At 38.9% G+C, this 26,082-nt stretch overlaps 1 protein-coding gene across 5 annotated transcripts in view; it reads right to left on the bottom strand.

Moving 5' to 3' along the window:
* Positions 1-296: 296 nt before the first annotated feature.
* PRKG1 (protein kinase cGMP-dependent 1) overlaps positions 297-26,082 on the bottom strand; it is a 1,197,536-nt gene continuing 1,171,750 nt past the window's right edge. For all 5 annotated transcript variants that reach the window (XM_055322712.1, XM_055322713.1, XM_055322711.1 and 2 more), the window contains 6 exons: positions 22,112-22,253; positions 20,467-20,630; positions 8,560-8,682; positions 8,414-8,476; positions 7,047-7,113; positions 297-4,681 (listed from right to left, as the gene is read on the bottom strand). In XM_055322712.1, coding sequence (XP_055178687.1) covers positions 4,583-4,681; positions 7,047-7,113; positions 8,414-8,476; positions 8,560-8,682; positions 20,467-20,630; positions 22,112-22,253 — 658 coding nt within the window. In that variant the 3' untranslated portion in view covers positions 297-4,582. The remainder of the gene's footprint in view (positions 4,682-7,046; positions 7,114-8,413; positions 8,477-8,559; positions 8,683-20,466; positions 20,631-22,111; positions 22,254-26,082) is intronic.

The following is a 26,082-nucleotide window of genomic DNA, read 5'->3' as shown; positions in this document are numbered from 1 at the left end:
GAATTCTTTAAACCCATTTGCTAGATTAGTTTTATAACAGATCGTAATACACGACGTTGTGAAGGACACTTGGGTTATAAGTAATTTTTACATTGTCTTAGTAACGTTCTCCAACAGCACTGCAGGGTATTTCCATTCCAGTATGATACATCGACCATATTATTGGTATCTTGTCTGGAATTAAACATCAACTAAGTTCAAAAGTAATTATTTTTTTTTATTTCAACTCTATAAAGTATACAACAGGCACTCGGCAATTACAGCTGCAGGAAAAATACAGAGCAAATCAAAGCAGGTTAATTTTATGAAAAAGTTTTTAATCTACATCAAAAGAGTGCAAGTGGTCAATGACCATTTGATGACAGTTGTTGCATTCTGACTAACAAAGGACTCTTTCATGTAGAACAAATTGTAAGAGGACAATCAAGTAACCATAGCTGTAAGAATACAAAAGAACTGACCAGTTGTAAAAACATCATACAATGAAATAAATTGGATAGATGATACTTGAAGAAAAGTCCCTTGCCTCGGAAAGCCCAAACCTCTGAGTCACTGTCAAGGTCCCAGAGCTCTGTTAAGTCAGGGGCAGATAAAGAGGAGGGCTAACAACACACTTCCAATTTTATCTTTCCAGGTCTGTTGCAAACTTGCCTCATAAATGATTTGCATATACAAGAACTCAGAAAGCATCCTGTTTTGTTGAGGAGTGCACCAAGGTACGTGTTCATCATTGGTTTCATAACGAGGTGTGGTTAGCAGTCACTTTCCAATTTTTCTTTTGAGTTGGTAATGGAGTCTATAAAATGAGACGCTAGAACTTGACTGCACTCATTGTTTTTTTTTTTTTAACTGAATCTGCACAGCTTAGCAAAACAGGAATGCCTGTATACAGACTGATAGTATGTCATATATTAATTTGACCTGCACATACATTTTACATTTCACAGAAATGACGCTGTATCTCCGTAACAGATACACAGCTCTGGTACATGTAACAGAAATAAGAGAGCGACTTCATCATTTCTGTAATTCATCAATATTATATAATAAAGGCTTATAAATTGTTAGCAGAAAGAACTGTAAAACGCAGCAAGCTAAGAAAGGACAACATTTTGAGGTGTATTTGTCTTTGTCATGCAGCATAACACCAAATTTGTTTTTTAATAGGATGCCATGAATTTAAGGCACTTGCAACAATGCCAGATAGCCAGGTCATGTTCTAAACTATGGAACAGATGAAACCATACAGTTGACATAATTTTCAATAATACTGACAATTATGACATTAATTCAAGTCTACTTGGACCTAAAAACAGTATTCAATACAAAGAAAATGAAATAATAATGCTGTGAAACACTAAAAAAAAGTTATATGTACCACAAAATATCACACAAAAATATCTATTTACATAAATATTTGTCTGTGGTCCTATTGTGAAAGAAAACGTCGTTATGGATAATGCACAGATCACCTCTACCGTATGAAATCAGTTCTGCTATCCTAATTTTCAGTATGGTAGCTGACTTCTGTAAATTTAGTTCACCATCAGTTCAGTCATGTAGAAATAAAACGACAAAAATTCAATAGCTGAATTTCTATATCACACGTGTGATTCACATGCCTATCCCATAATTTTAAGTAAAAAAAAAAAGTGACTTGTAAAGAATATCATCAAAGAAATTTGTTTTAAATGCCACATGGATCTGACTCGCAGGTGAGTAACAAAGAAGATAGAAACGTAAAAATCATTTATAGCGATTTTCCAGAACTCGTTTCCTCTAATGTGTTCAATTTATCTCAAATATCATGATGTTCCTTTCCTTGGCAGTTTGCAGTTTTTCCTGTGTGCCAAGACACACGGAAAGCCCTTATTTCCCATACTCAGAGTAGTAACAAGAAAGTCAGTTAACAAATCGAACAAGTTGGCACTATCCTAACTTACCCAGATGTTCTTTAGTGTGAGGAAAAAGAGAAGGGGCATGAAAAATTCAGAAATAATGTGAGATGCGCTCTACGAAGCTGACCATGATTTTTAGCCCTAGTGTCTTCGTTAAGACAAGATTTAAACCCTTGAATTTCAATGCTGAAGATTAGAGGACTGTTTTTCTCTTAGCAACTTTTTGGAAGATGTAGTTCGCCTTCTATTGGTTAGTATGCGATGCCACAGGTGAAATGCAACAACGATGTGCTAACAAGTAGGAGAAATGGTAGACCGTTCCATCGAGCTGCTGCTACTTCTTCATTCCTCAGAGGACTTGTACATTGTTGTCTTAGACTTGAACCAGAGTTCCAACATCCGCAGGGAGCGCTAAGCTCTGGGGCTTTGGCAGGGGGGTGGTATTTAGGTAAACTTAGTATTCTAACAAACCTCCACACTCTAGCTTTCCACAAAAATCACTGAACATTGACCATGGTGTTGAAATTATATACTTTTTCAAAGCCCAGTTAAAAGCAATATAGAGATGCTGAAATAGCATTCAGAGCCGGATCTTAGGTTGATACGTTTAATTTTTACATTCTGAAATCTGTAGAAGAAAGTGGATATCTTGGGGGCATAAAGGGATTGTAAGCAATTATTCGCAAAGGAGGGAAAACTCTACTGTAAGAATAGCAGTAACCTCTTGGGATCAAAAGTTTAACATCGCTTTATTCTGATGAGACATAATATGCCCTCCCGTAGTATTTTTATTCCCCAAATGTTTCTTAGACTGTTATGTTTTGATACCATATTCTAAAGTAGCCTTAGTATGAAAAATTCCAACAGAAATAATAAGATATGCCTCCTGGGATATGGTAATAATGACCTTTGTGGACATATTTTTTGGGCAGAAATGTTTACGTTTCATTGACTTTAAAAAGAAACTAAATTTTATACCGGATAAAAGCAACCTTCAGTTAGTATCCCAAATGCACTCATGGTTCCAAATCAGGATGACAGCTCATAAGACTTTGCGTTTGTTTACGCAGGTAAAAACACTCCTTGTCCAGGAAAAGCTTCCGACCGGTCTGCTGCTTAGGACGGCTAATTGGCCTTAACTCACCTACCAGCAGAGGGTTCAGTTTAAACTGCTCTTTCTTTCCCCTTCATGGAAAAAAAGCAAATCAGTGCGGTATTTTCAGATGCATTTCAGGATTGTGATATTTCTGTCCTACTTAGCCAAAATTTATGTTTAAGAGATCAGGGTCCTGTTTTCTTCTCTACTCCCTTCCTATTCCCATAACGTGCGATGAACTCACACTGGCTCATTGGTCAAAAGGTAGACAACACCTGGCCAGGCTGGTCCCACTCCCTGACCTCACGTAAGCCAGGTTCCTTATCTGGTGAGTCTCAACGATTTTGTGCTTTCTTCTTCTTCTTTTGGTTCAGGCCTAAGACAAGAAGCCAGTGGAATGGGTTTTGATTCCCTTTCCCCCTCGACCCTAGGCTACGTTGTGTCAGTGAAATCTGATGGGAGTTCAGTTGGTAAATGCAGTGAAGAATGCTTGAGTCTCTGGCTACACAGGTGATGATTAGAATTTGTGTTGTCTGCTCAGACACGGACATTTACAGATGAAAGATATACATAGCACCTATATAGTTTATTTTTATTTTTATTTTTGGATCGATCTTAGTCCCGCTCCACCCCACCCTGCCCCCACCCCAAGGGTTTATTCTTATAAAAGGGACTATTTTAAGCCTCAGTCTGAGGGCATGTTACATAATAAATAAAAATCGGTTGGCTGCTAGTCATTTATTTCCAGGACCGTCTTGAAGCACAATATTTGAAAAGATATGAAATGGTTTGTGAGTTGCTTTTTTTTCACTCTGTCATGCCAATTTATCAAAAAAGAAACAAAGATCATGCATGTTGTTGTTTTTTGTTTGTTTTTCAATCCTCTGTGAAAATGCGTATATACCTGCTATGAAAGTTCTCAGCAGAATCCATAGCAGTTGTGCTTTTATCGTATCAATTTTTAAAATCTGTCAGAAAGGAAAGGTAACATTCAGTCTTGTCATCAGCACTGCTGGGAAATTAAATCATGAAACTTCTAGCACTGGTTTGACATGAACTCTGTGACCAGTAGATGTGTGGCCCTCTTCTAAACGGTATATACACCGGCTTGCGCTAATATATATCCTACAACCTCACTTGAAGGAAAGGAAGAGCCCAGTTTTGGTACCACAGCAATCTATCATACCCAATATATTATTTTTTGATCTTTTCGATAATTCTAGCAAGGTACAGACTCTTTTACTAGGTTGAAGTGTTTCTTACAGTCTTTCAAATTATAGTCAGAGCAAAGCAAGATCATTGCAACCACAGAAAACCTCTCTTTACTGGTGTGAAAGGCTTTGCTTCAGGACCACCATGTCAACTGCTATTTTTTTTTTTTTTTAGGATCAAACAGAAAACATGTAAAGAGCACTATTGTCATCTAAGCAATAAGTCCTAATGCCACTGTAGTTACCGGAGCAGCATCGATCAAAGGCATCATGGTGACCCCGAGCACTTATCTTCTCTCCGTCCCTCAGGTTTGCTGGCAGCTGTGTCTCAGAAAAAAGCTGACTTCAGCAAGGCAGAAGCAGGTAAGAGAAATACATTAGAAGTCTATGTCCCATCCTGAGTTGTCATCAGGTGGCGGTTCGTCATTGTCCTCAGGGAAACTGTCGAAATTGCTTGTGTCTGTGGGTGATGCAACCTGCGAACGAGAGAATGAACAGTGGGAGGACTTCTTGGTTGGTGAGTCAAATTCCAGATTGGATTTTTTAAAAATATTGTTTTTTAAAAAAGTATTTGATTTATTTATTTGACAGAGAGAGAGAGCACACAAGGAGGCAGAGGCAGAGAGAGAGGCCCTGTGTTAGGCTCTCTGCTCAGTAGGGGCTGCACCCCAGGACCTTGGGATCATGACCTGAGCTGAAGGCACATACTTAACTGACAGCCATCCAGGTGCTCCTAAAAAACATTCTTTTTTTTTTTTTTTAAGATTTTATTTATTCATGAGAGACACAGACACACACACACACACACACACACACAGATCATGCGAGAGAGGGAGAGATACATAGGTAGACGGAGATGCAGGTTCCATTCAGAGAGCCCGACATGGGACTCAATCCAAGGTCTCCAGGATCATGCCCTGGGTCGAAGACGGCGCTAAACCGCTGAGCCACCTGGGTTGCCCTAAAAAACATTCTTTATTCATTCCCTAATGAACTATTTTTTAAGGGTCTATCAGGCAGCAGATTTTGTGCTTCTTATTGAGCGTAACAGTGGTGAATAAAAATAGACCTGGCTCCTGATGTTTTACTCTGGCAGAGGGTACACTGTATAATTAAAACAGATAATCACAAAAATCTCTAAATGGTTATCAAGTTTGGTAGTTGCTATGAGGAAAAAAGACATGACAGTCTAGGTGATGATGAGGAGCCTCTTTGAAAAAAATATTATTTCAAAACTAAGAATCCATGAGTTTGATAAAGAGGATATAGCACATGCAAAGGGCCTGAGGTGAGAGAGAGCGAGTGCTTCATGCTATGAAGTAACCAAAAAAAAAAAGTCTAGTGTGGCTGCTGTATAAGAGAGGAGAGGAGTGGAAGGAGAAATAGGAGAAATAGGCAGATATCAGGTCATGTAGAGCCTTGTAGTCTGTCTTGTGGCTTTTGCCTTTGCATTTCAAGTATAATAAAAAGGCATTTCTAAACTCTAGCCAAAACTCTTGCAAATTTACTGGGTAAAGTCCAATTTGTAGAGCATCAGTAAAAGTGGTGAAAATCCACACTTTAGTTTCCCTCATATTCTGTAATATTTAGGACCATTTGTATATTAATATTGAATGAAAGATATATGGGCATACCCATAAATCTATCCCATTCAGTATTACTGTGGCAGAAAAAGAAACCACTGATAGATTTAGGTACATATCATTTAGGCTAACTATCCCTCCAAGTTCCTTATTCTACTTTTGTTCTAAAATCAAAACCTCATGCATGCAATTAGCATCTGTATTGGGAGACAGGGTAATGGGATTTTTCTTTTGTCTGTAAATAAACATAAGCCTCCACACAGAAATAAATCTTAGAAGTAGGGAAAATGTTTCTGCATAAAGAGCAGTCTTGAGTTAGCTGGAGAAAAAAGTATATACCTGATTACCGCCAAGCAGCCCTCTGTCTCTTTGTAAAGATGCAGCACATTTCATCAGACACATGCAGCATTAAATAAAAATATGGAAACATGCAAACACTAAATCACCGTTAGTGGGCTGCCATGTAACGAAACACCTGATGTGTTCAGAAAAGACAGTGAAGGAAAGAGAATCATTTTCTTTTAGGGCCCCATGAAAGGGTAAATGAACATGGTATTGCCTGGGAGTACTTCATTTGAAGTGATATGGGGTCAGGGAGGAGGAACGGTGTGGGGCATTAAAACAAAAAAACAAAAAACAAAACCCACTATGACCCAGGAATTGGTAGCTGTTGAAAATGGTTGCCGGACTGTTGACCAAACTTAGTCAGAAACCAGGGGGCAAAGAGATGCTCTGAGTGGCCCTTATGGGTCAGGCTTTTGGGAACAGAGCAAGATGGGGTGTAAATTAGGATCGTAAAAACAAAATAACAGCACATTGCCCTAATGCACCCAAATATAGTATACACTACACTGGTCATAATTCAAGAATAGGACTAATTCATTAAAGTTGTTCATGTATTCTTGGGCAATGATGTGTGAAGTTTATGTTTTATGAGAAAAAAGAAACTGGTTGTTGGACCCTCCTTATGCTCTTCTGTCTACATCAATGTATATTTAACACTTACTCTACTAAAGGTCCGCTCTTATTCACACACAAAAGATATTAGAATAAATAGTTTAGAAAGGTAATGGTAAAACACACATAAAACGACCATCCCCTAATTGATCTGTTTTTTAAGCTTGGATTTTGATATCACTATTCGAATGTGGTACTTTCCCCTATAGTTTATTTCAAGGGATCATAGGATGAAACTTCAGCAACTGACATAAACACCATGATGTGCATCACATGAGTATAAACTGGGAAGTCTACTTACACTTGGTATTATAGGAGGTGTCAAGGTGCCTTTTCTTAAGCCTTCCCAATTAAAGCCCTCAAACCATCTAGGAAAGAAAAGAAAAGAAAAAAAGGCAGCTAGTTAAAGGCATCGTATCAGCTAAAACCTTCTCATCGCAACATGGGTGATGGACATGTCTGAAGGAAAGCCGCTAGGCAAACATTTTCTATGAGACAAGAGTATATTCTATTTCATTGCACATTTTTATGGTTAGGTTTTTAAAAATATGCATTCCCATAAAATAAGTTAATTATTGAGATATTTAACACTCGTTAGAAAATAACTCCTTTCCTAGCAATTTCAGGAAGAATGTCTGTATGATCTTGTTTTTACAGTATCATTATAATTTAGTAAGTGTCATGATAGCTTGGCCCCTGAGTCTTATAGGACTTTTTTATTTTAAGGCAGTAGAGTCGGGGCATGAAAAGTCAGGCTAGGAAATTACCCTTCTAGTTTTGCACCGATTCAGTGGGCGGCTTCAGTTAATTAACCTTTCCATATCACCGTATTAGGTCTAACTCTGACTTGGCACTTTTTCGATGTGTTCATAGAAGAAAACATTAAATATGCAGTATTAGGGTCATCATAATTCCTAATAAGATGTCAACACGTTTAATTAAAATAGACTTACAGTACTTGGTGTAGTTTATCTGCAAAAATGAGGACCCAATAACACTAAAGTGTTTCGTTTTGTTTTGTCTTTAGCAAATGCTAGCACCAAATTCTTAAGCAGGTGTTTCAGGGTATTTAAACATAGTTCGATAAATACGTTCTTCTGGTAGGGATGTGCATTTCCTGTGACTGTTATAAACACAGGCTAATTAAAAAAACCTAATTTGGTTTTAGGTTTAGCCTTTGACTCTCCAGTTGACTAAGTAAGGCATAATATTTAAGATGCTGCTATGGTTTGAGAGAAGAAAAAAAAAACCCACTGTACCCTGTATTTCTTTCTTCCCTTTATCATCTAATTAGGAAGTGGTTGGAAAAGTCAATTCCAGTTTTAGTCTGGGAAATGAGGCATGCGATGGTGGGGGTCCTTTGTTTTTGATATCCTGGCAGAGAATAGAATCCCAGAATTAAAAGTACACATTTCCTGTTCATGCCAGAGAGGAGATGTGCCATTAGGGTGAGTTTGGAGAAACTGAATTCAGTGAATCCGTCACTTGGTATGGCTTAGGGTCATGTGACATCCCTGACACACAAGCAGAAGGGCTTCAGATCAAAGGTCTGGCGTCCCCTTAGATGTTCCGGTAGGTAGGTAGGCGAGTCTACCCGTCACACAGCCTGGGTCGCCTGTCGTGCTTTCTGGACCCTCCAACGGAAAGGGACAAGGAAAGAACACTCACTTGTGCTTCTGAATGTCTTTCACGCCGTTTTTCAAATTCCCTAATCTTTCTGATGGGTTATCCCTGGAAAGACAATAAGAACTGTGAGGAATCTCATCACTTTCGCATTATGAACCTTTCACAAATCACGTGGTTGAAATGCTTACCTGCAGAGTTTTTTAATTAAGTTAGCAGCATTTTTGGCAATCTTCTTTGGAAATTCTATCATGTCAATCCCCCTCAGTATGATGTTATAGGTTTTCATAGGATCTGGGCCTGAGAAAGGTGGGCTGTGAGAATGAGATGTGAAAAGAGAATCACTTTTTGTTTTCTTTTTTATTTTTTTTAAGATTCTATTTATTTATTCATGATAGACATAGAAAGAGGAGGGTGGGCAGAGACACAGGCAGAAGGAGAAGCAGGCTCCATGCAGGTAGCCTGACGTGAGACTCGATCCCAGGTCTCCAGGATCACGCCCTGGGCTGAAGGCAGGCGCTGAACCACTGAGCCATGCAAGGGATCCCCACTTTTTGTTTTCTAAATAAGAAATCTTAAATTGTTTATAACTCCACAGACGACATCGGTTCTTATCTGGGGACAAACGTTGGTAGTGGTAACGGAGTGATACTAGATTCATAGGAAAACAGCATGGAAACCTTTTCACGTCAATCACTTAGCAAAATCCCATGGGGGGTCAAGTTTGTGTTCTCCTCTTGTCTTTCTAGTGCAGGGGCCGAACTCCCCTTGCTGTCTTTGGCCATGCAAGATGCTGCTTCTACTTTCTGGCCCTTTCCTTGTAATTGTCAGTTCACTGATTACACCTGAGATGAATTCCAAACTCACTAGAGTGCTCCAAGGACTTCCGTGATAAGGATCCATCTCCTGCCAACAATACCCAGGCCCACTGGGATTGGGACACCATTTCTGGTCATGGAACTGATCCCATGACCTCTATCAACCAACATCAAATGTAAATTCAAGTATTAGACTAGATTGGTGCATTATTATTATTTTTTAAAGATTTTATTTTCTTAACACAATCTCTGCACCCAACGGGGGGTTTAAAATCACAACTCTGAGGTCAAGAGTTGCACCTGCTGATGGAGTGTTTCTGCAGAACAGTCCTCCTCCCGCCCCTTCCTCCCTGGTTATCAGTCCTCAGTAGGTAACCTGACGCGAGGCTTCCTCCTTATTGGGAAGGATGTCATAGCCAGGCCCCCAGGAGCCAGATCCATCCCTGGAGGGTGGCGTTGTGCCAGGGTCAGGGGACACGGAGATGATCAAGACTGCACCTTCCAGCAAAGTTATACAACCTGGACAAATACTTTCTTTGGAAATTATTCTAATACCAAGTTCATGTCTCTTTGGGGAAACATGGTGCGGATTATTATTTTTGCCCACCAGGTTCGTTAGTAGCAGTTCAAATTAGTTCCTTTTAAGGAGCAAGGTGCAAAGGATGAGTTGTTTACAACAGGGAGGAGCAGAGGTGATTTTCTGAAGGCTGTGATGGTTGTTATTGCCTTGAGGTGTGGTCCCTATTCTCTGTGACAAGTACTTTTTAAATGTTTTAATGTGTCATTCATTAGCCAGTCGTCAGTTTTAAATCACTTAAAAATGTATAAATATACAACTTTAGGTCACAGTAGAACTTAAGAATTTTGATGTGATATGAAGTTGAATATTTCATTTATTCTCTTCCATTAGCCTTGCCAGTTTTGATTTTTACTTAACAAAAAATCCACTATGCTGTTCTTCCTCATTTGTAATCAGTTAAACATTTTTCTAAAATTTAGATACATATATTTGAATTTATATTCTCTTAGAGAAAAAAGGATCATTTGTTATACAGGACTTTTGTGGTTTTTACAAGCGATGTATTTTCAGTCCAAGATAGCCCTGCAGCATACAAAACATAAAATTAGAGGTAAAAATCCTCCAGCACCCCAAAATATTAATCATTAACATAAGATAAATGTAATTTCAAACATTTCTTTGTGTCGAGGCACAGACACGAGATTTTTTTTTATACATGCTTTAAAAAAAAGCATTCAATTTTATTTTACTTCAAGAGTAGAACAAAATGTTAAACTTCCAATATGTGCTTCTTCACCGATAATATTAATTCCCAAAAGATGTCTCAATTAACAAAACAGCTCTGACCTCAGAGCTTTCTGTTTCATGGCAATATACTTTAATTATAAAAAAAATTCTTAAAATGCTTTCCTGTGAATGATGACAAATAAGCGTGTTTATCCTTATTCCCACCTCCTCCTGCCCACACGAACTTTTGTTTTAGTATCTGAAAATTGCCAGAGATGATCACATTTATCATCTGTTCAATTACCAACATTAAATTATTTAGTCTGAGTTCTAATAAGACTCCGAAGTTCATCGTCAGTCCTTTTCACCAGTTTTATTCCTTTGTGCCTTATTTTAATTCATCTTTTTTTGAAGAAAGAGCTGGGTGCACACTCTACTTTATACCTGTGGTCTCTATGCTCTAAGTGGACTTGGTATAAATTCCTTGTGCTGTAATTTCTGTCTCCCTCAGAACTACGCAGCTCTGGACGTGCGAGGTTCTGACATTAAAGGTGTTACGCAGAAGGTGGAAGCCACGTCAGACTAATCCTCCTCCTTCCCAACACCCTGCATGACCTGCTGTTGTGGCCTAGCTGCCCATACAATGATCCCTTCTCACTGAAGTCAGGAAGCAGGACACACAGCGGTGTCATTGCCCTGAATCTGCTTCCCCACGGTCGCTGCTAATCAGAAGGATGTACTGAGTCCAGTCTCTGGGTCACGGATTTTCTGTTATGTCCTTGAATATTGTTCTGTTCCATTTGTAATGGACTCTCTACAAACATAATTGGGTTTTTTTTTCCTATTTCCTTTGACTTCTATATCCTCTTTTTTTTTATTTTTATTTATGATAGTCATAGAGAGAGAGAGAGAGACAGAGACACAGGCAGAGGGAGAAGCAGGCTCCATGCACCAGGAGCCTGACATGGGATTCGATCCCGGGTCTCCAGGATCGCGCCCTGGGCCAAAGGCAGGCGCCAAACCGCTGCGCCACCCAGGGATCCCTATATCCTCTTTTTGTAATAATTTCTATATCCTGTCGTCTTTTCCATTATTTTCCCCAACTCCTACTACCTCTCTGGCTGGATTTCTCATTGCTATTGCTCTCTTTTCTGTGGATGAGGATGGTGACGTCCAGCTCTGTGTTGTTGTTGAGTTCCGCTGGTTTGCTTCTCTTGCTGTCCACGAACACTAGTAGATGTCTTGTTGACTTTTTAAAGAGATTGTGCGTTCTATAGCATCAAAGAAATTGTAGATGATTTGTCTAAGCTCTTCCTAGGTTTCTTTCATTCATTTTTCTTTTGTGTCATTGAGCTGCCCTTTTTTTTTTTTTTGAGCTGCCTTTTATGTATGTATCTTGCAGCTGAAATTAACTGAAAACTGATTAAACCAGTACGGACCTTATTCTCACATGATGGCGGCTGAGAGGTAGGGAAGCTGTGGACCTGGTGGGATCAGTGGCTCAATGACTCAGTCATTTCCAGGTCTTGTTTTCCATACAGTGTTGGCTTTATCTTAAGGCTATTTCCTCTCATAGGTGTGAGGCAATGAGAGGACTGTGAGGTCATCTCTATGAGATGACCACCAGTGGAAATAGGGACTTACATATATTCAGTTGTTATGTTGAGTACCTGTGAAAGGCACTGCAAATTCTCCATGAAAGTACATTGAAATCCTTCAAATTCATTTGGATCCGTTTAGCTTGCATCCCCCCAAAAAATTAGGGACAGATGCCAGGGGGAATGCATGTGTGTGGAACACATGAATTGAATCTAAAGCTGAAAGGCAGGGAGGGTTTTCTCTTGTTCTAAGTCATGTGGGGGCTGGGGGAGTCTTGGGCAAAACCAAAAAGTAGGAAAGAAACGTGTGTGTGTGTGTGTGTGTGTGTGTGTGTGTGTGTGTGTATGGGGGGGGCGGTCTGGGGCTACAGGAAGGGGCCCTTTCTGATAGCCACTCATCCTTTAGTGGGGTTCACTGCCCTGAAGAACAGACTAAGGAAGATTGGAAATGGGAAACTCAGCAGCTTTCACTAGAATTTTCTGCCTTTTAAAATGTACCAGACCATTTATTTCACTTGCTCTTCATTTAGGGCATTCAGGAGTTCACGGGGCTCACAGCAAAGCTCAGCCACATTCCTTGAAATTGTGCCATTGCCACCTTTCTCCCTTTTATTATTTTTATTTTTTATTTTTGGTTCCCTATCCCTTTATTGGCCAACATCATGGGCCTTAGAAGGCAAAACTGGTCTATCTGTTTGCTTACAGATCCTCCTGATGTTCTGTGGGGCTTAACTGGGCTTTTACGTGAACACTCCTTGCTTTCCAAAGGTCCATTTCTTCCCCTAAATCCACTGGATATTATATTCAGGACCAGAGCACTTCGTGGTCACGTCTGTGGCCCAAGGAGGTCTGACAGCATCAGTCCTGGTCACAAACCACACCTCACAGTATTTGACACATGCAATTGGTCAGATTTTCCCTGCAGCTAAAGATGAGCTTATATGTTCTATTTTTGCCTTCCCACACCCCTGCCCCTTGTCATTCTCCCCAGAAGGAGAAAAATTGCGAGTCCATTTCTGAAAATGGGCACTAAGCTCATTATGTATGGTTAAGAATAAATATTTTTAATAATATAAGCATTTATGATAATAACAAGTTCAGCTTTGGCTATCCCACAAAAATTGTGATTTATATGGTTTTATTTTATTTTATTTATATGGTTTTATTTTTTATGACCGTTCCATTCCATAATGTTTATGACCCTATGGTTATTTAGAAAAGTACTTTGAAACTATTCAAGTGTTTAAACTTTTAAATCTTTGTATTTCTGGTTTCAATATATTTTAGTCGGATATTGTGATGTGACATTGTTATTTTAAAGGATTAAGGACTGTTATTAAGAATTTCTTTATAGTTTGGTATGTGGGAATTTCTAAGAATAAGGTTTTAACTGTTCCATTACTCAAGGAATCTAATGAGTGTGGAGAAAACATTAAATGCATAAGGAAAATAGAAATTGCCATGGTTAATATTTTATTCTAGTTATTAACGGTTGATATCTTAATTCTGTGGTTAATAGTATTGAGTTTTCTTGTATCAAGAATAGAAGATTGCTCTTTGCAACCATTTAGATTGCTCTTTGCAATACACCGATTGCTCTTTATAGCAATTCTAAGAACACCAGGTAGCTTACCTACATATCCGTCCTCCCATCCATCCGTGTACACATACATGCTTAAATGCTAGATTTGACCTTTGCCATTCAAATCTTTCATATCTTTCATGTGTCCCCTTGTCATAGGTTTAAAACCATTTTCTTCTATGTAGAAGGAGGATATTAAATAAAATGGGGTTAGGTCACAGATAATTTATTTGAAGTCAACACAGAAGTTTTAAGTGTGATTCCTGGCAGTGGTAGGAGCGGAGTGGCTGTGGCATCCTTGTGGTGCATCCTATGCTCTAGACAATCTTCTCAATCTTCACACATTCACTGAAGCTTCACAGAGGACCTGAGGCTAAACGCCCTGGGTCTTCCTGAATATTCGGGGCAGCTACTACTTTCTCTTGGGCAATCCTGTCATTCCAGGGCCTCTATCTTATTCAAAGTTCTCGGCTCCCTAGATGTGAATTATTGGAATGACCTTCAAGTCTTCTGGCTTGTTATTCCTAAATAGGGCCCTATAGGTTACCCCCTTTTTAGAAAATACTCAGTGACTGCCTTTGGATGGAGTGAAAACAGTCACGTGTAGCAATCATGATCCTCAAGAGGCGATGCTTACTGATCCCCCATTATCATCAATTTTCTATTGAACGACAGCAGGCATATGATGATAATTAGTTTGATGTGTAGAATGTAGGAATTCTGACAGCGGGGATATAATGCTGTGCTGGCTGCAAGTGTCACTACGGTTGGTCCCCACAGGGCACCATTACAATACCGGTGACCGTATCCCCGTGCTTGCCTCTGCTCTTGTAACTCAGTCCACAGCTGGAAGCCTGGACCTCCCACTCCCCTTCCCCCTTTTCCCCATGCCCCACACTCCCCTGGCAACCATCAGTTTGTTCTCTGTATTTATGGGTCTTGTTTAGTTTATGTCTCTCTTAGATTCCACAGATACGTGAAATCGTATGGCGCTGCCCACTAGGTCCCTCCACATGGTTGTGAATGGCAAGATCTCATTCTTTTTCATGGCCAAGTAATAGTCCCCTGTGTGTAGATCTGCCTTTTTTTTTTTTTTACCCATTTATCTATTGATGGACCCCTAGGTTACCTTCCTTGGCTAATGGAGATAGTGCTGCAATAAAGACAGGGGCGCACATATTCTCTTGAATTAGTGTTTTCCTTTTTTTTGGGAATATACCCAGTATGGAACTGAATTTCACAGTTAATTCTATTTGTAATTTTTTGAGGAACCTCCATAATGTGTCCCTCAGGGGCTGCACAAGTTTGCATTCCCACCAACAGTACGCAAGGATCCCCCTTTTCTCCACGCCTTCCACGACATCTGTTATTTCTCATCCTTTTGATTCTAACATTCTAACAAGTGTGAGGTCATATCTCATTGTGGTTTTAGTTTTATTTGCCTGATGATGGGTGATACTGAGCATCTTTTCATGTGTCTATTGGGCAAATGAATTTCTTCCTTAGTAAAGTTACTATTTAGGTCCTCTGCTCATTTTTAAACTGAATTGGTTGTTTCGTTGGTATTGAGTTGTAGGAGTTCTTTACATATTTTAGAATATTAACCACATAGTGGATATGTTATTTGCAAATATCTTCTCCCATTCACTAGGTCGCCTTTGTGTTTCATCATTTCAACTTCACTGTACAAATCCTTTTAATCTTGGTGTAGTTTATTTTTGCTTTTGTTTCCCTTACATTAAAAGACACATCTAGAAAAATGTTGCTAGAGCTGATGTCAAAAAAGATTATTGCCTCTTTTTTCTTCTAGGTGTTTTATGGTTTCAGGTCTCATTTAAGTCCTTAATCCATTTTGGAATTATTTTTGTGTAAGGTGTAAGGAAGCAGGCCAGTGTCATTCTTTTCCATACAGCTGCCCTGTTTTCCCAACCATTGGTTGAAGAGGCATTTTTTTCTTTCCCTATTGCATATTCTTGTTTTTTCCCCTGGAGATCAATTGACCATATAAGAAAATGTTCATTTCTGGGCCCTCTATTACTGTTCCAGTGATCTCTGTGACCATTTTTGTGCCTGTATAACAAAACATACTGTTTTGATTACTGTAACTTTGCGGTAGATCTTACAATCTGGGATTGTGATACCTCCAGCTTTGTTCTTTCTTAAGATAGCTTCAGCTATTCAAGGTCTTTTGTGGTTCCACACAAAGTTTAGTATTATTTGTTCTAGCTCTATGGAAGATGCCATTGTCATTTTGATAGGAATTGCCCTGAATCCACACAGTGTTTTGGGCAGTATGGACATTTTAACAATATGAATTCATACAATCCATGAGCCGAGAATATCTTTCCATTTGTTCCAATTTCTTTCATCAATATTTTATAGTTTTTAGAGAACAGGTCTTTCACCTCTTTGTTTAAATTATTTTTAGTTGTTTTATTTGTTTTGGTGCAATTGTAAATGGAATGGACTTTCTTAATTTCTCTACTTTGTTGTTAGTGTATAGAAACGCCACATATGTCTGTATATTAATTTGTATCCTGCAACTTTGCTGAATTCATTACTTCTAACAGTTCTTTGATAGAGTCTTTATGGTTTTCTTTTTTTTTTCTTTATGGGTTTCTATGGATAGTATTGTATCATCTACATATAGTGACAGCTTAACTTCTTCCTTACCAGTTTGAATACCTTTTATTTCTTTTCCTTTTGTCTGATTGCTTCAGCAGTGACTTCCACTACTATGTTGAATAAGAGCGGTGATAATGGACATCCTTGTTTTGTTTCTGGATCTTAGAGGAAAATCTTAGCTATGGGTTTTTCATGGAGGGCCTTTATTACGTTAAAACACGTTCTATCTAAACCCACTTTGTTGACAGTGTTAAACAGATCATAAACAGATTCTGGATTTTGTCAAGTTTTTTATGTATCTTTGGAGATAATCATACGGGTTTTATCTTTTTTCCTGCCCATGTGATATATAATGTTGACTGATTTGAGAATATTGAACTACTCTTGCAACCCTGGAATAAATCCGACCTATTTGTGGTGCATGATCCTTTTAATAGATTGTTGAATGTTTTTTGTTAATATTTTGTTGAGGATTTTTACATCCATGTTCTTCAGGGATATTAGTCTGTAGTTCCCTCTCTTATTTTTTTTTTTGTTTTGTTTTTTTTTTTGTAGTTTCTGGTTTTGGTATCAGTGCAATGCTGATGTCATTGAATGCACTTGGAAGCTTTCCTTCTACTTTTTGGTAATAATTTGGCTATTAACTATTAATTGGCTATTAATAATTTAGCTATTAACTCTTGCCTTTTGTATGTTGGGGTTTTTGGATTACCGATCCAATTTTGTTACTAGTTATAGGTTTATTCAGCTTTTCTATTTCTTCCTTAGAAATTTATCCACTTCTTTTAGATGGTCCACTCTGTTGGCATAGAATTTTTATAGCACTCATACTTTCCAACCTTTGTATTTCATTGGTGTTGGTTGTTACTTCCCTTTCATTTCTGATTTTGATTATTTGGATTTGGGATCTTTTTTTCTTCATAAGTCTCGCTAGAGGTTTATCAGTACAAAAAAATAATACATTGATCTTTTGTATTATTTTTTTGGTCTCTCATTTATTTCTCCTCCAATTTTTAATTATTTCCTTTCTTCTAACTTTGGGCTTTCCTTGTTCTTTTTCTAGTTTCTTTACATGTAAGATTAGACTGAGATTTTTCTTGTTTGTTGAGGTAGGCCTGTGCCAGTATAAATTTTCTTCTTGGAATCGCTTTTCCTGACTCCCAAAGATTTTGGATTGTTGCACTTTCATTTTTATTTGTCTCCATGATTTTTTCTTGTCTCCATTTAAAAAAATTTCATCTTTGATTTCTTCATTGGCAAAGTGGTTGTTTAGTAGCATGTTGTTTAGCCTCAGCATGTTTTTGTATTTTCCCCCAGTTTTGTTTGTTTTGTTATTGATTTATAGTTTCATGCCCTTGTGGATGGAACACATGCCTGGTAGGATTTCCAGTCTTAAATGTATTGAGACTTGTTCTGTGGCCTAAGGAATGTTTCATGTGCACATGGAAAGAACGTATTGGGATATAATGGTCTGTCTATATCTGTTATGTCCATCTAGTCTAATGTGTCTTTCAAAGACACAGTTTCCTTATTGATTTTCTGCCTGGCTGATGTATCCCTCAATATAAGTGGGGTGTTAATGTTCCCTACTACTATTGTATTACTGTCCATTTCTCCCTTTATGTTTGTTCATTCTTGCTTGATGTATTTAGATGCTCTCATGTCAGGTAGATCAATATTTACAACTGTTATATCCTCTTGTTGGACTGATCCCTTTATCATTATAAAGATTCTCTGTCTTAGATAAAATAGACTAAAAAGACTAGAAGTATTCCTACTGCATCTTTTATTTATTTAGGCTTCCTTTTGCGTGAATATATTTTTCCATCTTTTTTCACTTTCAGTTTGTGTGTGTCTTAAAGTCTGAATAAGAAGCACACAGATGGGTCTTTTTTTTATCCATTCTATCATTCTGTGCCTTAGATTGGAGCATTTAGACTATTTACATTTAAAGTAACTATTGATAGGTATTTACTTATTGCCATTTTTTAATTGTTTTCTGGTGGTTTCTGTAGTTCTGTTTCTTTTTTCTCTTGCTCTCTCTTTGTGATTGATGAGTTTCTGTAGTCTTATGTTTGGCCTTTTTGTCTTTATTTTTTTGTGTGTATCTTTTATAGTTTTTAGGTTTGTGGTTACCATGAGGTTCATATATAATATCCTACTATAGTTGATATTAAGTTGATGGTCACTTAAGTTCAAACACATTCTAAAAGAACTTGATTTTTACTCCCTTGCCACTTTACATATATATTGTCATATTTTACATTTTTTAGGTACAGTTGATCTTACTACTTTTGTCTTTTAACCTACATATAGCCTTATAAGTCTTTACTGTTTACTTTTACTAATGAATTTTTTTCCTTTCATAATTTTCTTCTAATTATGGTCTTCTTTTCTTTGGTGATGAACTCCACTATTTTGATGGTCTGGGAAACTATCCTTCAAATCTAAATGATAAACTTGCTGGGTAGTGTATTCTTGGTCGCAGGGTTTCTTTCAGCACTTTCAATGTACCATGCCACGCCTTTGTTGACTGCAAAGTTTCTGCTGAAAAATAGCAAGGAGCTTTTCTCTGGCTTTTGAAATTCTCTATCTTTAATCTTTGTCATCAACAGCTACTTCTCAAATTTGAAGGAATGATCTTGGGGATGGTCATTCCCTGTGTAGCCTGTGTCTTTCTGGTGACTTCAGCTAGCTGTATAGAGCTGTAGCTATCCTGGGCTTGGCGATGCAGGCCACTCTATGTGGGGCCATCCTGGTAGGATGGTCAGAGCAAAGTGGGAATGGGTGGGGGTGGTCTCAAGGCTCTCCACATAGAAGATGCCTGGCAGCACAGCTGAAGCTGAAGTAGGCATGAATTCTGGGGTTCTTATGCTAAGGGCCTCTTGGCAGAAGAGCTGAGGGAGGTAGAAGACAGAGGGGGCATCTGGTGGGACAGCAAGAGCTGAGGTGGGCATGGGCCAGGGTTACACTGGCAAGTCATCTAGAGCCAAAGTAGGGCATGCCTGGAATGTTCTGGGGTGCTCTGCACCTATTTATCTTTGGTGAGATGGCTGGAGCCACAATGTCCTGCTGGGACATCTGGGGCTAGTGTGGTCCAGGAGCCAGGGGCTCACTGAGTTGGCAAACCAGCTCTGGTGCCTGGGCTTTGCTCCCCTCTGCACTATCAAGATGGAGGGGAAACATAAGTAGTGTTTGCCAGCCCATCAGGCCTGTAGAGAGTTCCAGCAGCTCTCCCACCATTTGTCAGGGTTCTAGGGCTGGTTCCTTCATTTGAAATTGCCCTTAAGCCACAACACTTTTGTCTGTGCCCAGGACAGATGCATCTGCTCACAGTCCCCCTGTTCAATGTCTTACCACTACAGTTCATACACTGGGGGTGGGGCTTCCCTTTGTCCTGTGTCCCCAATTCTCTTACCTCCATCTTTCCTGTCATTCTGTAGGTGGTCCCCCTCTCTTTCACTGTGCAAAAGTCGTTCAGTCAGCCATCAGTTTCCTATCAATTTTTTTTACATGAAGCTACTGCCTTTCTAGTGAAGCCATGACTGCCTGGAATGTTCCTTCCTTGCTTTGAATGTCTAAGACACATTCTCTTAGAGCCCAGCTGAGGTCTTGCCTTATTTAAAAGTCTCCTTGGACAAACTGAGCCCTCTTCTGAACTCCTTGATTTATAATGACCCTACCACCCCCTTCTCTTCTGGACACAGCAGGGTGGTGTATTTTGTTTTTCTTTTCCTTGAGGAGCTTATGGTCTTAGACCTGGAAGTATCCACAGTACCTTTTTTGGTTGTTGATGACTATAATGTTATTACACAGATGACCTGCAAAGCATGCACATTTCACTTCGATATAACAATTGTTAAGATGTCCTCTTATTTCTATAAACAGTTGACCAAGACATTTTTCTAACACTATTATCTCCCTTACTTCATTGCTGGCTAAGTAACTAAGCTCAATGACCTCACAGAAAAAAACAAGATTATTCTACTTTCTCATATTTGTATAAAGAACTAGTAATGATGAGGCCAAAAGTTGACGTTGAGTTGGTTGCCCTCCTCTAACCCATTTTAGAGTTTAATGGACTCCTGGTCACTTGCATAATTAATGGAAGCGCTGGAAAAGATATGGTGAGATGTGCTTTAAGATGGCCTGATCTGAGTGACAAAGGCAGGAGTGTGCAGCTGTCTGCTGGTCTATTTTTATCAGTGGTTCTCTGTCAATGTCCATACCTGCCAGTCAGAAGTTCATACATTAGGATTCCCAGTGACCAGTAGTCGGCTGAAATGTCATGGCCTTTGTTCAGGATGATCTCTGGAGCTACGTACTCTGGAGTCCCACAAAAAGTCCATGTTTTCTTTCCAAATCCTATTTTCTTTGCAAAGCCAAAATCAACCTTACAAAGAGAGAAAAACAAGTTATTTCAAGACACGTGCATTAAACTTAAAAGCAGTAAGTTCTTTAGCTGGAGTGCACTGATAATAAAATAAAAACAGATGCACATTGCTATAGTCCTCTAGTCTGAAAGGAGCCACCTATACTTCAAACACAGCCTCCCTGATCAAACCCAGTTTCTTTTTTCTTTTTTTTTTTTTAAATAGGAAAAGGTGAAACTTGAGTATAGGATAAAACTCAAGTCATTAAAAATAAAGGCAAATCTTTCTTTCCAGAATTATTTTCCAATTTTTACTCCTTTCCTGCCAACGGAAGGCCATAACTCCTTTACTGAAAATCTGTAAAAGACTTGTTGGACCTCCTTGACAAATTTTCCAGAATACGCATGACTTCTGCTGCAATTGAGGTTGACAATCCATTTAGTATTGAGAAGCCACTTCACTGCTGCAGGAGCTGAGTCACAAAGTTTATTCCTGCCCCTGGTAAGCACAAACAGGCACAACATGCAAATGTATTCTTTATTTTTCTAGAAACCTTTTGATGAAGGAGCATCAAATGCAGAAAGTCTATTTTTTTCTAAAACAATTTGGTTGAGAATATAAATAATTAACTGCCATTGATTTGACTTTTCCTTGAAAACCATATGCCGAACAGAAATTCCAAAAGGTTAAAAAATCTGCACTGACAAATGCAGAGTCCATAAAAATTGTACATTTTATAATAATGAGAACTTCCCTCCTGTGTTAAATATTTAGAGCATTTGAGTGATTTTATTATGATGATGATCACTATTATTATTATAATCAAAATGGCCTGGATGACATTGCCTACCAAGCCTACTTTTTTTTCCCATTAAGATTGTATATAAATCAGGGCACTGAGATGGCTCAGTCGGTTAAGCATCTGCCTTTGCCTCAGGTCATGATCCTTGGGGTCCTGGGATCGAGCCCCACATCTGCTCAGCGGGGGAGTCTGCTTCTCCCTCCTGCAGCTTGTACTCTCTCTCTCCTTTTTTCTCTCAAATAAATAAAATATTTTTTTAAAAAAGATAATACAGAAATCTAAAATATTAAAACAATTCATGTAAATTCATTACATTTACAATGTAAATATCCATTCCCTGCGAATGGCAGAAAGTCTCGGAAAAGGTCTCTACGGCCCTTCTAGGTCTAGAACACGTGCCAGCAAGCATGAGCCATTCAAACCCATTCTGCCATGGGAGTATTATCAATTTGGACTTAGCCAATTTAATGTCTTAGGAAACATAAGACATTTGAAAGGATAGTTGGATGCATCATTTCAAAGAATAGTTAGATGCATCACTTGAAAGAACAGTTGGATGCAAAGAGTAACACTAAAGTCTGATTTTAGGAAAAGTTACAGCATTTACAAAAGGACATGGAGATTTCAACGAACACAGCTTGATGAAAGCCTATCTTAAAACTGCAGGGAATCTACTGCGGGTGTGTAGGGTGCACTGACCAGCTTGGTGTAGCCTCTGTGATCCAGGATGAGATTCTCTGGCTTGAGGTCCCTGTAAATGATTCCTTTGGAATGCAGATAGGCAAACGCCTCCACCACGCATGCTGTGTAGAATCTGGTCGTAGAATCTTCAAATGAACCTCTGAGATACGGAGAACAGAAATGTGTAAGACATTAGTTTCTCTGATACGATTTTATTTATGTTTTCTCATGTCATGACATTCCTGTGCCAAAGTGTGACCCCAGAGACCAATAGCCTATGGCCAAATGTCATATAATTGCCTCTGCCTTGGGTTTTCAGAAGCACCTAGAGGATCAAGTCAAGTAATTCTTTGCCCTTACGAATGGGATAGTTAACCCTAACTTGCAAGCACCGCACACAAGCTCAACCACACCCCCCTCCTTCTGTGAATGCGGTGGCTTCCCCCTGGCAGCCCCCTGTCCTCCAACCAGGCACAACTACAGCGGTGGTCGGGAGGAGACGAGTCCTATCTTAGAGGCTTATTTTGGAAAGGAGAAGTTTAGAGGTTCAGTCCTATTTATTCTTGAGGGCTTGTTTCTGAATCTAAGTAATTCCGGTACACTTCATGAGAACATGAATAAGAAATATTTTCAAAGAACCACTTTGGAAATGAGGTGTGATGCTATGACTAAATCATCTATCGCAAGCTCAATATTCTATTTTTTGAAACTTTTGCCAGCAAGAGAAATAATACCTACATCCCTCACTAGTGCCTTCTTATTAAGAAAAAGATGGGGTGAAGAAAGAAGTAGAAGGAAAAAGGTACTTGGACAGGAATATAGATTTGTAAACTTGATTCTGATGTTTAGCAAAAAAGTCCATGTTCTCTGTCTTTCCCTCTCTTTATTTAATGAAATAACAATAAAGGGAGAAAAAAAAAACAAAAAAACAAAAACACTGATACCTAAGGTTAGCTCCTTGTTTCTATACCAGAAACTTTGTACTTTAACATTTCTTTCCCATGAAATTCTTTAAAAAGATAAACTATATTTCCCTTTTTCATTTCATGATGGTTCAGGAACATTTATGTGAACATCTATCCAGAGGAGGCTGCGATGTAACGCAAGAGAGAAGCACACCAGCCATAGCAGGTAGCCCCACAACTGAAGGTGGCCCGAGCTTGCTTCCATTAGAGTCCCTAATGCTGGTTTGCATTTTGGTGACTTTTGCTTTTTTTTTTTTTTTTCCAATATCGAGTAGTAGAGGCAAAGACACCGGGAAGTAGAACATGACTGGTATTTTTTACAAAATGGAGCAGTGAACCCAAGGCCAAAGCAGGACCTTTCAGGTCTTTCTTTTTTTTTTTTTTTTTTTTTTACAAAATACTAGTTTCGCCGGGATACCTGCACCTCGATGTTTCTAGTAGCAATGTCCACAATAGCCAAACTGTGGAAAGAGCCTCAGTGTCCATCAAAAGATGATGGATAAAGAAGATGTGGTTTATGTATACAATGGAATATTCCTCAGCCATTAGAAATGACAAATACCCACCATTTGCTTCAACGTGGATGGAACTGGAGGGTATTATGCTGAGTGAAGTAAGTCAATCGGAGAAGGACAAACATTATATGGTCTCATTCATTTGGGGAATATAAATAATAGTGAAAGGGAATAGAAGGGAAGGGAGAAGAAATGGGTAGGAAATATCAGAAAGGGAGACAGAACGTAAAGACTGCTAACTCTGGGAAACGAACTAGGGGTGGTGGAAGGGGAGGAGGGCAGGGGGTGGGGGTGACTGGGTGGCGGGCACTGAAGGGGGCACTTGACGGGATGAGCACTGGGTGTTATTCTGTATGTTGGCAAATTGAACACCAATAAAAAATAAATTTATTATTAAAAAAAAAAAACAAAAACAAAAACACAAAATACTAGTTTCTTCCAGAATGTTCTTCTTTTCAACCTCTAATGTCCCTGGTGTTGTCACTGAAATATTTTGCTCTTCCCAAAGAAACATCTTCCTTTTGAAATACAATTCAAGGCAGGAAGATATCTACTCTTACAGATAACTAGAATCTTAACTATAGTTAAGAAGATTCTAGGGTTTCTCTTCAATGTCTGAATGGAAGGATTGCGAACTTATAAGGACAAGATAAAGCTTCTTTGAGAAGGAATGACACACCATATGCTGCGGTTCTCTTCTGACTGGGAACTACCTTTGCCAAGGGAACACTGGATAATTCTGTGTGTTGAGTAGGGGGTTGGAGTAGCGTCGTGGAGGTTCTTTCTTCTTTGCCCTGAGGTACGCACGCTTGCCCATCTGGAGCACCATCTTTCTTTCAATTGGAGAGATCACTTGTAGTAAACAGTAAGCAACCACGTGCAGAGAATTCACACAGCTGGAACTCTACTGAGCGCCACATAGGACTCCAGTCCTCTGTCCCTGGAGAGTTGTGCAAAGCCATGGCAGAGCCCAAACAAAACAGGACAGTAGGGATCCCTGGGTGGCGCAGCGGTTTAGCGCCTGCCTTTGGCCCAGGGCGCGATCCTGGAGACCCGGGATCGAATCCCACATCAGGCTCCCAGTGCATGGAGCCTGCTTCTCCCTCTGCCTGTGTCTCTGCCTCTCTCTCTCTCTCTGTGTGACTATCATAAATAAATAAAAATTAAAAAAAAAAAAACAGGACAGTACATGGAACACAGCTCTGTCCTATTTCACTCTACATGTTTTGTTTTAACGAAGAAATTAATTGCTTCCTTGTACCAGGCCTGTCTCACTGTGATTTCTGTGGGCCTTTTTGAAAGCCTACAAATTCTTGGTTACCGTCAGAGATTATTTCTGAAGTGGTGATTCCAGGCAACAAAGCTCTGTTTTCCCTAATATTCACTTGTTAATGAACCAAACCAACGAACTGTAAATATTGTCAGGAAAGCAAACACTTCTGAGAGATCAGCTTCTCATCAAATCTCTGCTGAAGGGTCCTCATATTTATATTCTAAGTCAGTCATTAGCAGGGGAGATGGAAAGAATCCTAATGCAAACTCAGATTCATTGGAGGAGGCTCTGAGTGAGGAATATGCACCCTAAACAGGAAATCTTGGGCTCAAATGTGGGTTTCGCTTGTTTAATTTTGAGCAACTAACTATACCTTCCCCGTCTCCACCTTCTCTGATGCAAAATGGGGCTAGGAATAGAAATACTCTCATTGGATTGTTGTAGGGATATAAATAATTGATGTGTATATTTAGAATCAGTGCCTGGCACACAACCTGATAAATACGAGCCATTCTAATTGAGCACAAAAAAAAAAAAAAAAAAAAAAAAAAGTCTTTTAGCTGCTGTGTCTTAATCTAGGAAAACTGAATGACATAGGCAGGTCTGAAGTCTTCTGGGGATGGGAGTGAGGGGTCTGCAATACGTAATTAACACTGTCTTTGGGGTGTATTGCTATTTTTCAGGGTCCAGGCTAACTGCTCTGGGTCAGCTCTGAAGGGTCTCCTGCTAATCTCTGTTTTCATTTTCTGTTTCTCACAAAGGCACAGACAAAAATGATTCTTATCACTTGCCAATTTTCATCATAAAGTAAACTGACAAAAATAATAAACTGACCACCAACGTTCACCTTTGGGTCTTCAGTTCTTTACAGCTCTGTTTCAAGGTTTCTCTGATTCTCAGCCATTTTGGAATTTGGAAGGTTCTAGAGAGCTGGTTTCCATTCCTTTAAAAATCTATTTTGAGTCCCTCTGCTATATAAGCATATTTGTAACTGATTTTTAAAAATTAAATGAAAATGCTATCTCAAATCTGTTTCTATGTTATGTGACAAATCAACATGGGCTTACAAAATATTTATCAGCAACACAGCTTCATCACAAAACCTTTGATGTGGTTAATGTGTAGGTTTACACTTCTGAGAAGCAGTCACAAAGCATAGCATTAGGGTGACTCAAAATAAAAAAATACTGTTAGAATCGAAAATGACAACTCAAAATAAAAAAATTACTATTATAA

This window comes from Nyctereutes procyonoides, unplaced genomic scaffold, assembly GCF_905146905.1.
Source record: "Nyctereutes procyonoides isolate TBG_1078 unplaced genomic scaffold, NYPRO_anot_genome, whole genome shotgun sequence".
Classification (NCBI taxonomy): domain Eukaryota; kingdom Metazoa; phylum Chordata; class Mammalia; order Carnivora; family Canidae; genus Nyctereutes; species Nyctereutes procyonoides.
The sequence above is the reverse complement of the archived record's forward strand: the minus strand, read 5'-3'. Positions and strand labels throughout refer to the sequence as shown.